The 21,076-nt window shown below is 37.9% G+C and overlaps 3 protein-coding genes across 7 annotated transcripts in view; 2 read left to right on the top strand and 1 right to left on the bottom strand.

The window, feature by feature from the left end:
* Positions 1-7,480, top strand: part of LOC132916179 (laminin subunit alpha) — a 57,131-nt gene extending 49,651 nt beyond the window's left edge. For both annotated transcript variants that reach the window (XM_060975948.1, XM_060975947.1), the window contains 9 exons: positions 28-3,705; positions 3,900-4,437; positions 4,527-4,622; positions 4,711-4,911; positions 4,987-5,153; positions 5,374-5,616; positions 5,686-5,845; positions 5,930-6,157; positions 6,232-7,480. In XM_060975948.1, coding sequence (XP_060831931.1) covers positions 28-3,705; positions 3,900-4,437; positions 4,527-4,622; positions 4,711-4,911; positions 4,987-5,153; positions 5,374-5,616; positions 5,686-5,845; positions 5,930-6,157; positions 6,232-6,500 — 5,580 coding nt within the window. In that variant the 3' untranslated portion in view covers positions 6,501-7,480. The remainder of the gene's footprint in view (positions 1-27; positions 3,706-3,899; positions 4,438-4,526; positions 4,623-4,710; positions 4,912-4,986; positions 5,154-5,373; positions 5,617-5,685; positions 5,846-5,929; positions 6,158-6,231) is intronic.
* A 589-nt stretch (positions 7,481-8,069) lies between these two features.
* On the bottom strand, positions 8,070-10,744 carry LOC132916197 (E3 ubiquitin-protein ligase NRDP1). Of its 3 annotated transcripts, XM_060975984.1 has the most exons (4): positions 10,384-10,744; positions 9,327-9,932; positions 8,973-9,256; positions 8,070-8,897 (listed from the first exon to the last, which is right to left on the bottom strand). In XM_060975984.1, exons 1-3 carry the CDS (start codon positions 10,471-10,473, stop codon positions 8,987-8,989), a joined length of 966 nt encoding a protein of 321 aa, XP_060831967.1. In that variant the 5' UTR covers positions 10,474-10,744; the 3' UTR covers positions 8,070-8,897; positions 8,973-8,986. The 3 variants fall into 3 exon arrangements, with proteins under 3 accessions (XP_060831967.1, XP_060831966.1, XP_060831968.1); XM_060975983.1 differs by having other exon boundaries at positions 8,070-9,256; positions 10,384-10,743; XM_060975985.1 differs by having other exon boundaries at positions 8,070-9,256; positions 9,327-9,914; positions 10,384-10,741.
* Positions 10,745-11,582: 838 nt separating this feature from the next.
* Positions 11,583-20,998, top strand: LOC132916185 (peptide transporter family 1). Of its 2 annotated transcripts, XM_060975964.1 has the most exons (10): positions 11,583-11,734; positions 12,858-12,898; positions 16,048-16,126; positions 16,268-16,496; positions 16,739-17,013; positions 17,100-17,182; positions 17,287-17,700; positions 17,852-18,083; positions 18,160-18,746; positions 19,035-20,998. In XM_060975964.1, the coding sequence occupies exons 1-10, from the start codon at positions 11,698-11,700 to the stop codon at positions 19,203-19,205; spliced, it is 2,148 nt and encodes a 715-aa protein (XP_060831947.1). In that variant the 5' UTR covers positions 11,583-11,697; the 3' UTR covers positions 19,206-20,998. The 2 variants fall into 2 exon arrangements, with proteins under 2 accessions (XP_060831947.1, XP_060831948.1); XM_060975965.1 differs by lacking the exons at positions 11,583-11,734; positions 12,858-12,898 and adding an exon at positions 14,514-14,844.
* The last annotated feature ends 78 nt before the right edge of the window (positions 20,999-21,076 follow it).

The following is a 21,076-nucleotide window of genomic DNA, read 5'->3' on the forward strand; positions in this document are numbered from 1 at the left end:
TTCTAAACAACTTTCCGTTTACCGTAGGACTGCAAAGACGGCACGACGGGCGACCATTGCGAACTCTGCAAGCAAGGCTACTACGGCAACGCTACCGGAGGAACTCCGACCGATTGTCTGATTTGTGCCTGTCCTCTGCCCTTCCCATCCAACAATTTCGCCACCGGTTGCGAGGTGAACGAGGAAGGAAATAAAATAAGCTGCGACTGTCTTGACGGTTATTATGGCGCCCGCTGCGAGTCCTGCGTTTCCGGTTTCTACGGAAACCCCGAGGTCTACGGCGACTATTGCAAGCCGTGCAAGTGTTCCGGCAACATCGATACCAACCAAGTCGGTTCCTGCGATTCCAGGACCGGAGAGTGTTTACGTTGTTTGAACAACACTTACGGAGAAGCTTGTAATCTGTGCGCGCCAGGATTTTTCGGCGATGCCGTTGAAAGAAAAGATTGCCGCACCTGTTCGTGCAAAGAATGCGGAATGAAACATTGCGACAGTTACACCGGTCAATGCTACTGTCACGAGAACGTGGTCGGAGAGCAATGCGATCATTGCGCGGACGATCACTATGGCTACGACACGTGCGAAGGTTGCAAAGCGTGCGATTGTGGAATTGCCTCTGAAAGTAGTCAGTGCGACGATGAGACCGGCCAATGTCGATGCAAACCCGGCGTCACTGGGCGCAGATGCGATCAATGTATTTCAGGTTACTGGAATTACGGACCGGATGGCTGTACCTCTTGCGAATGTAACATCGGCTACTCCGTTGGGGTGTCTTGTAACGTTACTACCGGCCAGTGTAGTTGTCTACCGGGTGTCATCGGGGAGAAATGTGATCATTGCCCGTATAGGAACGTGTTGATTCCTGGGCAAGGTTGCTTCGCTTGCGACTCCTGTACCGGAAACTTGCTGGACGTCACGGACGAATTATCGGATTTGTTGAATCCTGTTTTCACAGAGTTCAGCACAGTGGCTGAGAGCTACTTCACCAATCAAAGACTAAAGTTCGTCAATGACACGGTAAACGACTTGTATCCTAAAGTGAAACTTCTGGACCCCAACAGAGTAAACTTCCTGCCGTTGCAGCAAGAAGTGAAGAGATTGGAGACGGAGGTATCGAATCAGAAACGCGAGATCGATTATACCGCGGAGGACAGCGAGAAATGGAAGCTCGCGGCTGAGAATACCTTGGAAAACATGAATCTTCTGGAGGAAGATGTGATCAAGGAGATAGACTTAGTGAGATCGACCGTTTCCGAGGTAGAATCGTTGGCCTTGAACATCGAATTGGGCACTGGAGCCAAAGTGGACAGTGCCTTAAAAGAGGCTACGGACATTCTGAAGAAGATCAAAGGGGTATCGTTCGTCGGTTTCCGGGACCGTGCAACGGATCAAGCGGACCAGGCCAACATTCTCGTGTCGGAAATGAACGAGTACAACGTACCAGTCAGCAATTTATCCTCCATCGCGGATAATCTGGGTAACAAGGTGAGGAACGTGTCGGACAAATTGGACGATCTTCTGGAAATCACGTGGAAGGCTCAAGAGTTGGCTAGCGCCGTGGATAGATTGAATCAGGAAAACAGAATCGCAGCTGAGACCGGCAACTTCGACACGGTGAAGAACTCTACCGCAGAGGCGAAGGAAGATTTAATGGCCGGAGAGGAATTGAACGGAAATGCCAGCGAATATCTCCGCGACGCGGATCGTAACACGAAACTATTGAGGGAAAACGTGATAGACGATACTACGGATACGTTGAACAGAACGATCGAAGAAAACGACAAACTACTGGTAGTTCTAATTAATCCCGTGCAAAACGCGCACTACCATGCCGAACGTCTTTATAATCGTTCCTTGGATCTGGATAGTATTCTGACGGATACGAGGAACACCGATGCCGTGAAAGCTGTTTCCGCCTACAGAAATATAGGAACGGCGATCGAAGCTGCTCGCGAAGCTGCGGACGACGCGATTGTCGCGGCAAATAACGCGACTACCCTGTCGGACGGTATCGAGCAGAGGTTGCTGGATTCGCGAAACGTGGCTATGAATTTGCTAGAATCGGCCCAGAATACACTGTCGAAGACAACGGGCAAACCCGAGGTGGATTTGAGCGATGCTCAAACGCATTCCACCGTGATCTCCGAGCAGAATAAACGCAACAACGAGCTGTTGGATTACATCGACAAGATTCTTGGCAATATCGAAGCCCCTTCTTCGACGGTGGCCCAAGACGCTATGAATCAGGTGATAGAGGTGGAGAAAAATATCAAGCTTTCCGTCGATAACACGAACGCCGTTGATCAAATTCCGGAAGATTTGAAGAAAACGAAACAGCTGTCGAAAAACATTTCAGAATCGACTCGCGACATATCCCAGGCGAAGAAACAAGTACTCGACATCGTCGATAAGTACCTGCCGAACATTGCCAAATTGTTAAGCGACTTGAACGCCAATCAAAAGTCGATAGATACCAATGGGAACGATTTGAAGGGTAAGATCGAGGCGTTAAAGAACAAAATTGCGAACGCCAGGGAACTTGCGGATCGTTACAAGGTCGGATTGACCTTCTATAGGAATACCACACTGGAGTTGAAGAATCCCGAAAACCTTCCTCTGCTTGCCACGTCTTCCAAGATATCTCTGTACTTCAGAACGAACACGACAAACGGCTTTCTACTATATCTAGGAAACGAGGAGAACGCCAAATTACCACGTTCGAAAACTCACGATTTCATGGCGCTGTTGATCGAAAGCGGTTATCCGGTACTCATCGTCGATTTCGGATCCGGTCCCGAGAAGATCATCAACAATAAATTCGTATCGGACAATAAGTGGCGTCAAATAATCGTCGAGAGAACCGGAAATAACGTAAAACTAATTGTGCGAGAAGATATCGGAGAAGGTAAAGATCGACTTTACGAGAAGGGATACGTGTTACCTGGCTCGCACACGATATTCGATTTGGACCAGGAACAATCGAAATTATTCGTGGGTGGTTATCCACCGTCCTTTAACATGCAGAACGCCGTCACTGCGTCCTCGTTCGAAGGTGAAATGGAAGAACTCGTAATAGGAGAGGACACGCCGGTCTCCTTCTGGAATTTCATCGACGGTGAAAATAACGACAAGATCGCCATGGAAAGGGACAAATTGATCAACTTCCAACCCAGTACCGGTTACAGATTCGATAAACACGGATACGCTATCTTAAGCAAGAGAGATTTCCAGATTTCACCGGACAGCAGGAAATTCAGCATTAAATTAAACTTGAAGACGTTTGCGGAAAATGGGCTGATTTACCTAATGGGTAAAGGTAAACAGTTCCTGGCTTTGGAAATGAGAGACGGCCACGTAATCTATCAGTACGATCTCGGGGAAGGTGGAATCAGCTTGAAATCCTGGAAAAAGTACAACGATGGAAACTGGCACAATCTAGAAGCACTCAGGTTCGAGAAGACGGGCGTTCTGAAGATGGACGGCGTGGATGTGGTGAAAAGCAAAGCGGAAGGAAATACTAAGAACTTGGTGTCTTCGGATAACATTTATTTTGGAGGATATCCACCGAACGCTAAACATCCCTATGAGCCTGTGACTAACCAAGGTTTCGAAGGTTGCATCGACGATGTGGTTATTCTAGATACCATAGTCGATCTGACTCGCAACATTCAGGCATTTGGTGTGGTACCTGCCTGTCCAGTACGGGTAATGTAACATTTGTAAAACTATTCAAATTGACCATCTTTAACAAACGATTAATTTAACGAATTATACAACGATGCATAAAAGCAATGAATTTTTGTTTCTCGTTGTTTCATGTTCCGTGCTGTGCGGCCGTGTTAATTAAAAACCTAGCAGTCGTTTCGCTTCGATTACATATTTTTTGCTTTTCTGTTTAGTTTGTAAGCTTGGTATCATTCGAGGAGAACGTATCCGGCTATGTAAGATGGCACAACATCTCCGTGCCGAACAGTCTTCAAGTGAACCTAAAGTTCAAAACTTTGGCAAACGACGGCCTGATCTTCTACGTGACCGATCACGAGAAAGGTGTAGTTAGCTATTTGTCGCTGATCGACGGTATTCTCGTGTTCAATAGTCAGGGCCAGGAACTGCGAACAACGTCCACGGGCATCAAGTTCAACGACAACGAGTGGCACGTAGTCACGGCTACGCACTCAACCGATTCTCTCAAGCTCGACATCGACGATATCAAGAATTACAGTTCCGATCTGGATACACCCCTACTCAACATACCTTACGGCAGTCTGTACATCGGTGGTTTACCGACCGCCTTTGGTATACCTCCGACTGGCGCGATGACGCCGTTTATCGGTTGTATCGGAGACGCAACGTTGAACGGTGTCATCGTTAATTTCGCCAACACGACGGAAAGGCCTCACGCTCTCCTTGGAAAGTGCAAGCTGGGTGATCCATCGTGTAAGCGATCGACGTTTTTAAAATGATAAATAAGCTGAAACTTTCGAACCGTTAAATTAATACGCATAAATATATCTACATACGTACAGCTGTACCATCTAAACCTGAACCGGAACCGAACGTCCCGCCTCCTCTGTTGCCCACGGAAAGTCCAGATGACAATGTCGAAGTATCTACCCAGATTAGTGAGTACGATGTTACAAGTGATAATACGAATAATAAGTACGACGAGCAGTGTAATCTAATCTATGACGTACTACTCGATATCGTCAGACATCATCGACGTTGATATCGATAAGGAAACGGACGAGGAAGAACCTACGATAGAAGGACGCGGCCATCATCACGATGATTTCGTTACAACCACAGAGGCTACTACTTCCACTCAAAGGACCACACCGTTGCACATCGATGAATGTCGATTACCATATTACCCGACTACGGATCCTGACATGGAAAATGCCTGGCGTTTCGGTATGATGTTTCCGCGCGATTTTGGAAAAATACGCGAAACGAGGAATTTTGGTGAAAGAATGGCATCGTTTTCAGGTACCGCGAGAAACAGCAGATTAGAATACAGATCTCTAAACGGTAGATACAAGAACGACTACGATTTCCAAATCGCTATCAAAACGATGGCTGACGAGGGAATCATTTTCTATACGTCGGACCTTACCAATCAGAATTTGATCGCTGTGTATATCAACGAAGGAAAGGTAAAGTGTCGATGTTCGATAGAAAATCTGGCATCGGTTACAATGTCAGGTAATTGGTAATGATTCGGAAACATATACTCGAGATAAAGCCTGTTCATCTATTGTAACATCAATGACAATTTTTATCAGCTTCTTTTACGTGTAAACAAGTTTAGAAAATTCGGATCGATCGCAATTTGAATTACATTATGTCTAATAATCGTCATATATTTTTTTAAAGATTTATTACAAATTTGATTGTGGAAGTGGACCAGCTATATTAGTCAGCAATAGAAAAATAAACGACGATGAATGGCATATCGTGATATTCAAGAGGCAAGGAAACCATGGACAACTTATCGTAGACGAGGACGATGCTGTTACCGGATCTTCTCAAGGAACAACGGAAACCATGAACGTTAGCCCGCCGTTCTACGTAGGAGGGGTATCACAGGACATGTCCAACAAAGTTCTTAATACGATCGTAAGTGAATATTATCTACCTGATAGATGTTTTTTTGCTTTTTAATGAGAGTTTGGTTATTAATTTCAGAGTATGAATGACACCTTCGATGGATGCTTAGGAAACTTCATGGTGAATGGTCAACCGGTTGGTGAGCCTATAAATAAAGTGGGTGTAATCCCATGTTCAAAACGAATCGAATCAGGATTGTTCTTCTATCCGGGTAATGGTAGTAATCTGTTCAGAGCAGGTACATATAGTACAGTTTTAAATAATCGACTATACATCGATCAAGTTTTGTATAACGAATTCTAATTCTACGATACAATTCTAGTGGACAGGTTCACAGTTGGCAGAACGGTCGACATCCAAATGGACATTAAACCGCGTTCCACTTCTGGTCACCTGCTATCTGTCCATGGAAAACGGGATTACTTGGTCCTAGAAATGATTAACGGAACGGTGAAGTTCCTTGTTAAAACGGCAAAAGGCTCGATAGAAACCTCGTTTGAACCAACGAAGCCGAATTCCTTGTGCGATGGCAATTGGCACAATATTCGAGGTAATATTTCGTTTTTATCGGGATAAAAAAAGGACGAAGAATGCGAATAACTTTTTGTCGTTTCTTTTGCACAGCTGTTAAACAGAAGAACGCCGTGCTCTTATCAGTTGACTACAAGGCAGCTGAGCCAGGAATCGGCGGGAAAAACGTGGCGGGAGTTCTGTCGAAGCATCCGATCTTTATCGGCGGTCATCCGATGCTTGGAAAAAGATTACGTGGAAGTAGCTCGCAAGCACAATACGTGGGGTGTATCAGAAACATTCAAATCAATATGAGAGCTATCCAAATGAGCCCCGAACGTGCTTACGGACAAGTCCTCGCAGGAGTATGCCCAACGATATAAGAATCTCCAAGAACGTCATTTAAAAGTGCACTTAAAATCAATCAACGTAACGTTGCGACTCTTTTTTGCAACCATCTGCCAATCAATATTCAAATGTTGTTTTTTAACCAAAAAAAAAAGAACGACTTATATATACGACGTTATACGATGCCAGTTCATTTTTTAAATAAGAAATGTTTATTCTAGCATTTTAAGTATTTAAGATAATTGTTCGAGAATAATGGGGAATAAATTAAAAATCATCGGACATAAACAGCCATATCTCAGGGCCTAGCCACCAATGTATTCAAATTTCGAGGGTACTATTGAACGATCGTAATATGTCTTCTGATACGAATTCTCGAGAAATATCATGCAAAAGAAAAAAATTTTCAATAAGCGTACAATCTCGTTCGAATACACATAAGACTGAACGTCGTTTTTACCACTTTTTACGGTGGAAAATAGAGCTACGTATTCCCTACTATGCCATCCATCGACGTTTATTTAAACATCCAAGTAAGCTATTTTACCATAATTCATATTAGGCGAATTACAAGTTTCCTACAAGAAAAAAAAAAGAAAAAAAATAAGAAAATAAAAAAGAAGAAAAGGAAGAAAGCGAAGTGATAACGATATACTTATATAGAACGTATTGTAATACACAACCAAAGAAAACTATTTTATACCATAATGAAAATTATAAAAAGTTCTGTGCTATTGATAGAGAAGCTTTGTGACTTTTCTGTAAACATAAAGACATTTAGAAAAATGAAAACGCTAAATAAAGAAAGTAACATGATTAAAAAATATATATGCAAAATAATTTTGTACTCTTTTTAAGTGACTCGAATATACCAGAGAATGCAATGTGCTCCTTTTAATTCACCGTTTAAACTTTATCGCATTCTTCTCGACGATATACCGACAGCGGAGCCCGAAGATTCTATAGCATTGTAATACGCGCGAACATACTATCAAATAAACGATACTATATCAAATGACTTGAAATACGTAAAACGAAATTTATTATGACAACTATCAAACTGTATATAAAATTGCTCACAATCTCTGAGTACACACGTTGAAGAAGACTGAGAAAAGAATGATTTTCAACATTTAATTCATTGAGCGTTGACCGTGTAAAACGTTAATGTAATGTAAAGATAATTCAGCATATTATATTCTTGTTTTATAATATGTTTCTTTTTTCGGTGTTCGGATTTGATGATTAAATATCTAAAAAGTAAAAAGGAAAGGTTCCGTGGAAATCGAAAGTTTTATTACAAAATTATTAAAGGATATGCTAATCGCTTATATTACTCGATGTATTAAAATCGCAAGTTCTTTTGGGCTATTGGAAAATATGTTATGTAAATAGAGGTAAAAAGAATTTCTATGTAAACATAACTCGTGATTGACACGTTAAATGTCCAAAGTAAAATATGCAATGTTTCTTGCTGTATCGAAGATAAATGCATCGAGACGAGAAGCTGAGTTATACAAAGGTCTTACGTTCGATGATGGATCATTCGATGATAATTTAAGAAACTATCTTATTTTGTAAATATTTGTGCAAAGACAAGAAACTAAAATTTTATTATGTATTTATTTAAAAATAGCTAAGGGATCGAATGCACTTCATACACTGGTTATTACAAAATCAATTTCAAAAGAGAACAATACTGAGGAAATTCGAAACTGTTAAGTATCGTATACCGTTAGTTTAAACTATTATCTGTGAATTATTCTGTGAAAATAGCATTCTTATCTTGTAAGTTGTAAACAATATATGTATACGACCGTGTTCGCTCAGAGTATAATAATTTATTTAAGCGATCGTTGTATAGCATGATTATTTCATCGTACGCACTTTTAGATGTTTTATTAAAATCATATAAATAATGTTGAGAGAAGAGAAGAAATTATTCTTCATTCTGACATTTGATATTAATCTTTTAGAACACATTTAGATCTTAATAGTAGCAATTACCATATCGATAATTTCTATACTTTTTGTTTCTTACTTGTCTAAAGCATTATCATAAAACACTTAAAGACTTCTATATATGTAAAAAATTCCCTGAAATAGTTGACAAATAGTTGGTTTATCAGATGTTAAACAAAGAATCGATTTTATAGAAATGTACATGAAATTACTTAGAATAACTAAAAACGATTTACTATTTATCATGCAATTTCAGGAACATACTCAATGAAATAGTATATCACAGTGTAATGATCCAGACATTCGATTAGATTTTTGTATGTGGCAATTGCGTCTGTACAATTGTTTATCACAAAAGGCATGTCGTTTGTTCTTTTCAGTACATTTTGAAAGATATCCTGCGGTAATTGCAAGACGAATTATGCAAATATCCCAATATTTGCACGTAAGTACGAAGATATTCCATGCACCTTGAAAGTTAGTCACAGTGAATATAACAAACAACAGAATAGATGAACATTAAATTATCTGGGCATGCACAGTACATTGGTACGAAATTTTATTCTATGCCATGTGCAAAAATCATCACTAGTCCAGGTTCAACCATCATGTCTTCCGGCATATGAGTATTATCACAATAAAGAACTAGCACTGCTTGTTTACCAGGGACTCTTTTACAAACGTAATTGTCATATTGCCTTCTGGAATTCTGTCTGGTTTCGAGGGAGTTTAAGCCTGGAGGCCATTTCCTTTCGTGACAATTTTCCATTAATTCGTCGATTACATGAGGCGGGCAATTATATTCCGATAAAGTTCTCTTTATCATCGTCTACAAAATTATGTTCGTTTATTCATTCGCTAGAATCAACTAACTGATATTAATTTATGGATTACAGTACCTGCAACAGTTCATCCGGGGTGGAAATCATTCCTCCCCATCTTGTTACTCTTGCTCTAGGAAGGGTAGCAGACCATCTTACAACTTCGTCTCTTTCCATTTGATCGGCGATAGCGCGCATTGCTGGGTTTGAAACTCTCAATGCTCTCATAAAGTCTTTTAAAAGATGTATTTCCCTCTTGTGTTCATTTATTTGAAGTTGTTGTTCACCTAATTCACGCTTCATATCAGCAAGCTTTTGTTGTTGCGAATGTATAATATTTCTGAGTTCCCTCACACAGTTATGATCTTTTAGCTCGTTTTTAGGAATAATAAGACTACATCCTTGTTCACAAAGCATCGGTCTCTTGGGATTATATTCACATTGCTCCAAATGTGACACTAAACTATCGAGCTTAACTATTACTTGACATCCATACATAATGTTATCACAACTAATACAAAGGCGGGCCAACAGATTCCGAAGAATTCTTGGAACTGCTCTAAGCTGAGCAGATGTAATTGGCGTACGATCCAACGGACAGGTGGGCTGTCTATTTATCCATTCATTAATGCATGTACGACAAAAGGCATGTTCACATACAGGTGCCTGCAACATATTGCTCACCTACCAGTCTTTAAGCCAAACTACACACTTTATAAGACTTAGTACTATATATAAAAGTACATAATGAATACTAAATAGTGTCCTAAATACTTACAAAAATTTAAAAAATATCATTATATATGTTAATCTTATTCGTTGGAAGAAAAACGGAAGCTACCCGAAACTGATAACAGTTATAAACACTTTGACAGAACGAAAATTACAAAAAATACAAGTGACTGATATTATAAAGTTAATATCAAACTTTAACGAATACTTTCCATTTACCCGATCGTTGTAAATAATACGGTGTGTGAAAACAATCATCAGATGGTCGTACTAAACAATGGAAAGGAGAATAATTAAATGAAAAAGATGAAAGACGACAGAAATGTTAGGTTAGTTTTCCGTAAACGCAAAAGTTTACTTATCGGAAGCATTCTATCGTGAACGAACGAAACAGAAATAATACCTGGACAGGATCCTCCAGAACACCAGAGCATATCGGACAAACAAGTTCCTCGTCAACTTCGCCCTGAAAGCGGTTCACATCGAACCCCATAATGTGAACTAAGTACAGTAACTCGTCTTCGTATGTAGCGACGAGCCTCTCCTGTAAAACTGTGGCTCCAGAATCCAGAATCGGAAATTCGATGGCGTACGACGTGAAAGCTTCAGAAGTATACCGTTACTTTCCACAAGCATCACGCAACATGACAATAGTCACTTGCAATTAATGTAAATGTATCACAGTATCAATGCGTATTATGGTTTTATTTGCCTGAAATTTGATGATTTCACCATATACGATTATTCATTATTGTAAATCACCATAGAGCCGGATCGGAACCTTTCATTCGATCACAGAAGCAAACTCGCTTTTTCAATGCGGCAAGTTTCGAGGATCACAGTTTCAATGAAATGTGATTAAATTAATCGTAACAAAAAACAAGTAGTGCAAGATTATGAATTTATTAAATCTTATAAAATCGTATGTAACGTTAATAAATTATAAATCGTTTATATATCGAACAAACATTAACTTATTTCGCACAACGAATTTTGTTGTACAACGTGACATAACAAGACGTTATAATTGTAATTAAAATAGAAAATGAAAAATCTCGATTTATAATTGATTATGTTTTCGGATATTATTTAGACACATTGCATCGCGCTTCATGAGTTGAACACATCTCCATTATTTTTTGAAAGATTTCTATCGGAAGGTAATTTACGCTTATCTGCGAATAAAATATTCCTGATAACGTACAATTAACGTACAAAATCCCCGCGGGGAAGAGAAAAGATCAACAAGCTTAGCTACATGTTAATACACGATGATATATAATGATTATAGGTATAATATATGACAGCTTCGGAGCGGTCACTTTTCAGTTGCGCGCTTTAATACTACGATATTTCTTATTATCTACAACGAGATTCTAAATTATCTCAATGAATCAGCAATCTACTTATACGTTATTAAATATTTTGATTAAACAGGAAAAAAATCATTTATACGTTGTATCATATTCATTACTATCCATACTTTATCGCGTCTTTTTTCTAGACACGAAGAATTTAATTAGTGAAAACATATTTGTATATTAAAAAGTTTCGATTCTATCGAACATGATAAATGCTTCCAGAATTAATCATTAGCTTGTATATTTTGATTGATAAAGCCAGATAGTCGCAAAGAGATAATAGAATTGGAAAAGCGGATCAGTATTACAGTTAAGAGCGTAGGAACAGGTTCGCTTTAAGAAATCGCGAAGCAGACATGGGCGAGAGGAAACGTTCCATCAAGGAGATACAAGGTATTGGGTTTACATTTTAAAAATCTGTTTGTTTATCTTCGATAAATTACTAAGTACAATTAGCTTGAAGCTTTTTTCCGAAAAAAAAAAAAAAAAAAAAAAAAAAAACGAAAGAGATCATTCTTAAGGGCGCAAATTACAAAAATGTAAAATGTCTTAGATTTATTTTAATCTAATTTAATTTTTGTTTCATTTTAACGTCTAACAATGTTTCTGCACCCATCGAGTAAGTAGTAAAAAGATATATCGAACTTATATATATCGAAGCAGTTTAAACTTCGATAACTCAAGTATGCCGTCTAATTAAAAACTGACTCGAGTGCTGTTTGATTATATTGTATGAATATGTAGAGAATATGATGATGAAATTCCATGGAATTTGATCATGAATTAAAATCGAATTAAACACGTTACATATGTTGTTATATTTTCCTCAAAATTATGAAACAATTGACAAGCCGTAATGCGATATTTGACAGGGCAACCTAGGTCAAATCGTTTTACTTTCGATTTGATTGAATGTTTGATTAATGCGTGACCCAATTCGAGAACGATAAATTACTACAACATCCCTTAAATATTAATAACTGGTATAACAGATTATATTTCATTGCCGTTGTTCGCGATATGCTAATAATAAGCAATATTTAAATCTCGTTAAATTGTCGTAACGGAAAATGTTAACAAGTGGATGATCGATTCTCTCTGAAGGCGATCCTTCGATCTTTTCTGCTTGTTTAACTAAATTCAATGTGCGTCAAAGTGTGAGCATTATTTACGTATAAAGTTGTTGCATCATCGTATTAAAAAAATGCGATTTTCAAGAAGCGTCGTCCGCAGCGGTAGAAACTTCGCTTCTACGCACGAAGGACGACGTGTTATAAAACGAGTAACCGTAAATGGAATTACGCTATCGGATTATTGAAATTGAAAGAGAGTAGATGAAATGGAAAAAGAAATACCAGTGAAAGGATAATTAGCAAAGGGAAAAATAAATGAATACAGCTAGAAAAGCACGTGAATGGTTGTACGCTTCAAATCGGGATGGGTAGTAGAGGAAACGTGTAATTGTCGCACGATTGTTATCAACTTTATTTTTGGTTTCACCATTTATGGTTTCCAGATTATCCGGACAATGAGAGTAACACGGAGGAAAATCAAAAGGTAAATATCGAATATTGCTGCTTATCGAGAACGATAAAAGTATCTTCTTATTTGATATAGTATAGCGATTAATTAACGATATAATGGAATATCGCTACGAATCGCTGGTTTATACCCATAACAAATCGTCGGTATTTAGTACACCTATATAACTATCTATAATTCAAAGTTAATACGTAATTACTTTTGTACAATTCGTTTATTATACAATAGAAAATAAAATCGGGTCGCGGTAAATTAGACGTTCGATTGCTCGATGGACCTAACGACAGATTATATAATTCGTCTTAATTAACCAGCAGGTTATATTCAAATTCCGACGACGTGGTACATTGTGTCGATCGATTATTATTATTTCGCTTTCACTCGCGTGGAATACCAGTGATCACCTTTGCGTAACATTGAAAAACGGAAATGCAAGTTTAGGTGGGAATTTCCTTAAGCGATAAACCCGTTCTTCGGAAACCGTGCTTCGCGTTCTGTTTCACCGGCAATGAGAAAAATCACTTAAGTAATAAAATCGGCAAGGACCAAGAGTAATCTGCGCGTAAATTATGTACACTTGCCCAACTGCGAATACTTTCACCGAGTTAATCGAACTTTATACCTGTAGGAGGGGAAAGATATCACAGAGGATTAAAATTCCTTTGTGGCAAAACATTACGTTTAACTTACCAGTTATTTACCAGTACTTTGTTCGAAGAAAAGAACTTAGCATAATGTCGGTCAATGACGGGGATTGTGACTTTAAAGTAAACGCATCGCGAGATAAACTTGTCCAATATCGTAAGACACGCCTCTGCCAAATGGACCAGTTTAGTGAAATAATGTCATGGTATCTTAAACAGAAATCGAGATCAGATTTCACTTTTCTTTTGTATTGAAACGTTTGCCTTCCGTCCGTCAAAATTCGTTAATTTAAGTATTTCTCTCGCTTAAATTCCCAAGAAACTCGTTGTTATCGCTTAAAGTAGAAAAAGTGTATAATTATTTCTCGACCGAGATATCGCTGATTAATAATCTTGATGATTAAATTTACGTTTAAACGTTTAGATCATTTTTTATTTACCGTTTATCTCGATGGATGAAAATCAGACGTTGGAAAAAATCGTCTTACGCTCATTTTGCGCTAATATTGTTGTTGCGCGTTCCTTCTAACACGGTCCTTCTAACAATGCTATCGACGTACCACGCGAAAAGCTTCTTTTATTTTACGATACGATATAGAAGATAAAGTATTTAATCTACCCAATTAATGATATCTTACCGATGCGTAGTAGTGGATAAATGTTTTAATAAATCAATGTTTTATATATAATTGGTTCACAACGTAGCCGTTTAATGCTCGACGATAATAAAAAATTGCGTATGTCGTGCTTGCTGTTATTCCTCTTACGATGTTTCGATTACGATTTCCTGTTACTTTTCTAACGAATTTGCGAAAATAAATGTACTATCGCAGTGTTGCGTTGTAAATGTTATTTGTACACGATACCGTTAAGGTGTAGCGTAAGATGTTAATCGCGCATCAAGAGAAGACTTTCACATTGTTCCAAGTATGCGAGTATACCACGAGTATACCACTACCTAACAATGTTCGTCAATGCCACCGTCTGACTTAATCGTAGTGCCTACATATTGTAGATACGCGACAAAATCAACAGTGCAGCTTCAACTAGCAACCGCGTCGTACGTTGATCGTGCTGAGGAATATCGATCTAGGTATCACGGTTCACTGGTGATCTACACACTGTGATTCGTGTTCCTTGCGAATGGAAAGGTGTTTTCGATCGATATTGCTTTCCAGAATTCTTTGGCTGTCATGTAACGTGTCTCAATATGTTATACTCGAGTGTGTCGTTCAAATTTTAGCAGAATTCACGTCGTTAACGTAGATCATTAACTTGATCATCACGATGACTACCGAAAAGGAGGAGAAAGCGAAGGTAGAAATTTTACGTGAATTTTGCTTATTTTATTTCGACAAGATTACGAGAATTTTTATATAGAAGATATAGTTTGTAACGAGTTGACTGTAATTGATAGAAATTTGACGACGAAGCAACATATCGACCGCTGAATAAATTGCAGTTTTACTTGGATCACTCTCGCGATATTTTTCGCGCTGGTATTAAACCATATGTAACCTTTTCCAACTCTGTGAAAAAGAAACTCGCTCTTTTCGTTAATAGAACATAGAAAATCGTTAATATAACGAAACAACGTAGAAAGATTTATATAGTTTGTTATAACATTTTTATCAGCTACGTAATTTCCGATTCATCGTATATTATGAATAATAAAGATAGTAACAGATGTTATCGGTTATTCAACAATCGGTACAAATAAGCGATATTACTTACGTGTATATGGAACACGTATTTTCGTGATTCAGAATTCATAGTCCTTCTAACAATGCTATCGTAACGACACAGATCTTTGAGAATTTCCTTTATCTTATGTAACTAGCCCGATTAATGAAAGTTAAATTGGCTAAGTCATTGTCATTAATGTAACATTTATTTTCATTATCGAATATACTGTTTTTTTCGCCAATCGATCAAGTTAATTTTTCTTTTTCTTTGTAAAAGGGTAACGACAAATCTAATCTAATTGCGAGTCGTTCATCGCGTCTAATTTGAAGCGGCAATTCGTTAAAAAAGTAGTTAACTTCTTATCACTTCCAATTGTCCTGCTAAAATTGGGTGAGATCCGGTAAAGCAAGCTTTTCAATAAGTAAAAAAAGACATCCGTTTTGCAGCTTTTTTAGCATATTTCTAATTTAATATATTTTTTAATAAGAATTTACATTTTACATACTTGATTATACGTTGGTACGGAACTCGTACGTAACAAAACAATGTATCCGTTAATGGGAAAACTGGCGATCGAATGCCAGCGTTTAAACCAAATAGCACCGATGGCGCAAATTGCTGTATATAATTCTGCGAATCGTGCGTGGCCTTCGCATTTTACGACACAATCTATTTTATTTACAACAAGGATAATTCCTTTTAATCAGCAATAACGATAACGAAATTAATCGAGTCGCGCGAAACGTGCTACTGGCTTTCGTTTCGCATCCGGTCTCTCCAACTCGATTCGCACAGATAAGATTTTATAATATAATTTTTCTTGTAATTTTGCAGAAGCTGACGTATCCCAAGTCGATATTTTTTATCGTGTCCAATGAATTCTGCGAGAGATTCTCTTTCTATGGAATGCGTAGTATGTAGAAATGCAATAGCGATAAAATTTTTGGTATTTTTTGCTGTTGGCGCTTAATTAATCGTTTTAGTTGAAAAAGTACTTATACGATCTTCGTTGGTTCGTGAATATCGTGTAATATTAAACGTTTCTTTTATCTAGCTGTATTGACCCTTTATCTAAGGAATCAATTAAGATACGACGATAACACATCTATCGTCATATATCATGTGTTCACGATGTTCGTATACTTTTTCCCTATATTCGGAGCGATGCTGGCGGATTCCTTACTGGGAAAATTTCACACCATCTTATACTTGAGTATCATTTACGCTTTAGGCCAACTTCTGCTATCTTTAAGCGCTGCGCCTCCATTAGGTATACCTCCTAGGTAAGATTAATATTTTCTTTAATGTTTTGTCTTAAACTGTATCGTTAATTAGCCCAAACGGTTCAATCGTTTGCCAAAGTTGTCCTCAACGATTAGATCGTTGTCTTTGTCTCGTAGATTATGATCTATGTTATCTTAATATTCAACGTTTTCTCTGTTTCAAATAAGTAGCAAGTCGAATAAGCACTATATCGAACGTCGATCGAGATCTAATTACGTTTGTCAAACGTGTAACTTTGCAGAGAATTTTCATTGGTTGGCCTACTCCTTATAGCCCTTGGCACAGGCGGTATAAAACCTTGCGTGGCTGCATTCGGCGGCGATCAATTCATACTACCGCTACAGGAACGATACTTGTCCACATTCTTCTCCCTGTTTTACTTTTCTATCAACTCCGGATCTTTGATCTCGAGCTTCCTCACGCCCCTGCTTCGTAGCGATGTCACGTGTTTCGGCCAAAATACCTGTTACTCTCTGGCATTTTTTGTGCCAGCCGTTCTTATGATGTTATCCGTCGGTAAGTTCCGAGAACAGTCGTATTCGAAAATGTGAACGATCTTAAAACGACGAAACTGTTCAATCGTCCCGAATCTTCTTTTTCAGTGATATTCCTCCTTGGGAAACCTTTGTACAGAGTAGTCAAGCCGACGGGCAACGTCGTTTTGAATGTTTCCAAGTGCATTTCTGTAAGTTTAACCATGTTTCTATTTAAAACCGACTAATTCAGGCATAATTCGGATTTTCCTATATCGCGATAACGAATACGTGAGATTCGTGTTTGAAATTTCAGTACGCTATCTACAAAAAGTTTACGTCGAAGAATGAGAAAAGAGAGTATTGGCTCGAGTATGCGGATGACAAGTACGAGAAATCACTGATAAACGATATTAAGGCAGCTCTGCAGGTGATGAAATTGTTTATTCCGATACCGATATTTTGGGCACTTTTCGATCAGCAAGGCTCTCGGTGGACGTTTCAAGCAACCCGAATGGACGGCGAAATCGGAAATTTTCTGCTTCAACCAGATCAAATACAAGTGTTCAATCCTTTTTTGGTGCTCGCCTTTATACCTTTGTTCGAGACTTGTCTCTATCCTCTTATGAGGAAGATCGGCTTACGAACTCCGCTGAGAATCTTGTCTATCGGCGGTTTCTTAGCTTCTTTGTCGTTCGTAATAGCGGCCGTGGTCGAATATCAGCTCGAGGTACGTGGTTAAATTAAAAATAAGCAGCACGACGTACAATGCCCCATTACGGCGTTACAAAATACACTCTAGTTACGTTCAAATAATTTTACGAGAAATATCTTGATTCACTCTCTTCGACACCCACTTTTTACTTTATTTTTACTTGCAGAAAACGTATCCGATTTTGCCTTCGGAAAATTTCGCGCAATTGCGCCTTTTCAATACTCTGAATTGTCCGGTAACTATAACGAGGCACGATACCGAATTATCTTTTGTCCTCGAAAGTATGGATATGTGGGAAGACAAGTATATCAAAGCGAGTGGCGAAACAAACTGGCGGTATAGCGCAGATTTTTCAAAATGCAACAGAACCGATAGCACGAAATTCAACGAAACAGCTGGTATATCAAAGTTCTTTTGCTTATTATTTCGTGATTTATTTAACGATATTTATTTAACGATCGCGTGTATTTTTAGGAACTATCGTTTTACCCGAAGGCAAGGCGACTTCTTGCGTTGTAACGCAGGCAAATGAACTTTATAAGTACACGGATTCGGTGGATAAAACGGTCTCTGGCGAACCTTTGATACGTGCACTCGTCGACGTAAATTCATCGCAGGACCCTGTTCCTCTGAAATTTATGAAGGGCGATGCAACAGTCTTTGAATTCGAGATAAATGGTACTTCGTTCGGGGAAACCCGTCTAGCTGAAGTCAAACCTGGCACATACGATATTCGTTTGAATGATATATTGGTAAAAAAAGACGTACGTCTCAGACTCGGTGGAGTTTATACGATGGTCGGATCTGTTATTGGAGAAAAACCGATGGCTAACGTTATAACTGTAACCGAACCAAATTCCATGCATATGTTGTGGTTGATTCCTCAATATGTTGTTATCACGATGGGTGAAGTCATGTTCTCGGTGACTGGCTTAGAATTTGCATTCACGCAAGCCCCTGCCAGTATGAAGTCTCTTTTACAGGCTTCTTGGCTGTTGACAGTAGCTTTTGGTAATCTCATTGTAGTCATTGTGGCGGAAATCTCGATCTTCAATCGTCAGGCAAGTACGAGTTAACGTAATTTTATCTTTAAACGAGCCTATGCACCAATCCTTGGTAAAAACAAACATGTACATGTACTCGATACTAGAGTTTTTTAAACGATTCAAGGCCAGATCGGCGACAGTCGTGATTACCCAATCGCTTTTGCGTTACGGTCACTACGAATCATGCATTATTCAACGTCCACAACATAAAACTTCTCGAAAAGTTACATTACTTTAACCTCGATACCTACTAAAATTCTTTCCAATACCCGACATAATATTTTCTTTCTTCTTGTTGTTTAGGTTTATGAATTCCTTTTGTTCGCCGGATTAATGTTCATCGATATAATTATTTTCGCTGTAATGGCGAAATTTTATAAGTACGTAGACGAAGACGAAATTACCGAAGAAACCATTCATATGAGCCAAGACACTGGAACATTTAATGAGTCTTATCATCAAGATGAGAAGTGATCTATCGTTGTGAGACTACGTGTATGGCGTACACTTTACGACTTCTGCGTCCCAAGCACTTGTAAGTAAGTACATATACGTATACACACATGTATCATGCATGTATAACTGCGGCGTTTTAGGACAATTACGTTGCGAGTTCAGACTTAACATCGTGAATGTTTTCTTAGTCTGTAAAATTTAAAATATGCATCGATCGCAAGATTTCTACGTAATCACTGTGAACGGCGCGTATTTTTTATGTCGATTTCTATCCTACCTCGAACGTAAGAGAATGTTTTTCTGAAAAATAAAAAGAAAATTTCAGATCACGAGTTCGCAAATTGTTTTTCGTAAAATACGAAAAGTACAACGAATAATTCTTTTGTATGGTTTTCGCATAAAATAAACTACCTACTCGACTAATTCCAATAATTTCATTACATAACTGATGGGAAATTATAATTTTTGTACTCGTAGAAACGAAATGGAGCTTTATATGACGTAAAAGATAACGATGTTTTATTAAAGATAGCTATTAATTAGCCGAACGTATTAACCTATGTCGCTTATAGTATTTATTATACCGCAAAGTTTCGAGTCTCAAGTTTCAAGATAGCATAAAAATCTACTACATGCGAATATTCGTATCATATTTTCTGCGTGACTTATTTTCGCGACACTTGTATCGCGTGAAACTTGTACATAAACGTATGAATAAATATAATACATATTTTTGTAAACATTCGATTATCATTTATCAACAACGTAGATCCGCTGCTTTATCCTATCCTCTGAAACAATTCTTTACTCTTCGTAATTTGATATATTGGGTAAATCGTTATTTCTATTTCTTTTGCGCATCGAAGAAAGAATTGGCAATTCCTTATAAAATAAACAATTTATTTAGTAAAATAATAATACATCATTTGTTATTTGTATTTTACACCACCTTTTTAATTAATGGAAGGACAAAAATAATAATGATAACGATATAATATACGAAACATATCGCGAACATGAATCGCAATGTTTTCATTGCATTTCTATGCTACAGCTCACAATACGTACAATCACGCTACAAATCACTATATAATAGTCTATTTGTACACAGATTGTCCTTTCATAGTGTCCTTTCTATAAAATTTAACGAATTTATATAGTCGACGATGCAGTGCTGTAAAGGCATTGAAAGGCTAACAATAAATTCATGCTGTAGTGTTTTAATTCCCGATCTACGATCGAATGTTATCAAACGGACGAATCTGTAGAAGATGTTTCGTCTTTTGTTGTATTATATGATACATATACATGTAACGAGGGTGTAAATAGTAACTCTGAGTAAAATTACATAGTCGGCGCTAATTACACGTAGTGCTTAAAATTTGCCAAAATAAATAGTCGTTTCTATATCTTGTGTTGGGTACGACAATAGGCTCTTTTATCTTAAAACTGTTTTAAGATTAACAGTATTATAGGTATCATAGAAAAATAAAATACGTATTATCACTGCTTCAAGCCAATAAATTATATATGTATATATATATAGAGCATTGTATAATAGCCAATATTAAAGGAACAGCTTCTTCGTAACAAATATATAATATATGTACAGAATTTTCGTTTAGGTGATACGAATCACAGGAGTAATGCCAAAAGCAACAGCACATGCAAAATGCAGGTTGTTCTATCATCTTCGTCGTTACTTCGTACGTACGCGCGCGCGAAACGTGCTAAACGTTGGTACAACTATGTTAACACAAAAAATGTTACATACTTTTATACGTCGAGTCATAAATTACACGTAAAATAAACTTTCTGTGTACTACGATACACGAAATTCTTTCGATTATCGCGACATTAAATATTTTTTTTGCCTTGAGAAAATATCA

Source organism: Bombus pascuorum, chromosome 2 (assembly GCF_905332965.1).
Source record: "Bombus pascuorum chromosome 2, iyBomPasc1.1, whole genome shotgun sequence".
Lineage (NCBI taxonomy): Eukaryota > Metazoa > Arthropoda > Insecta > Hymenoptera > Apidae > Bombus > Bombus pascuorum.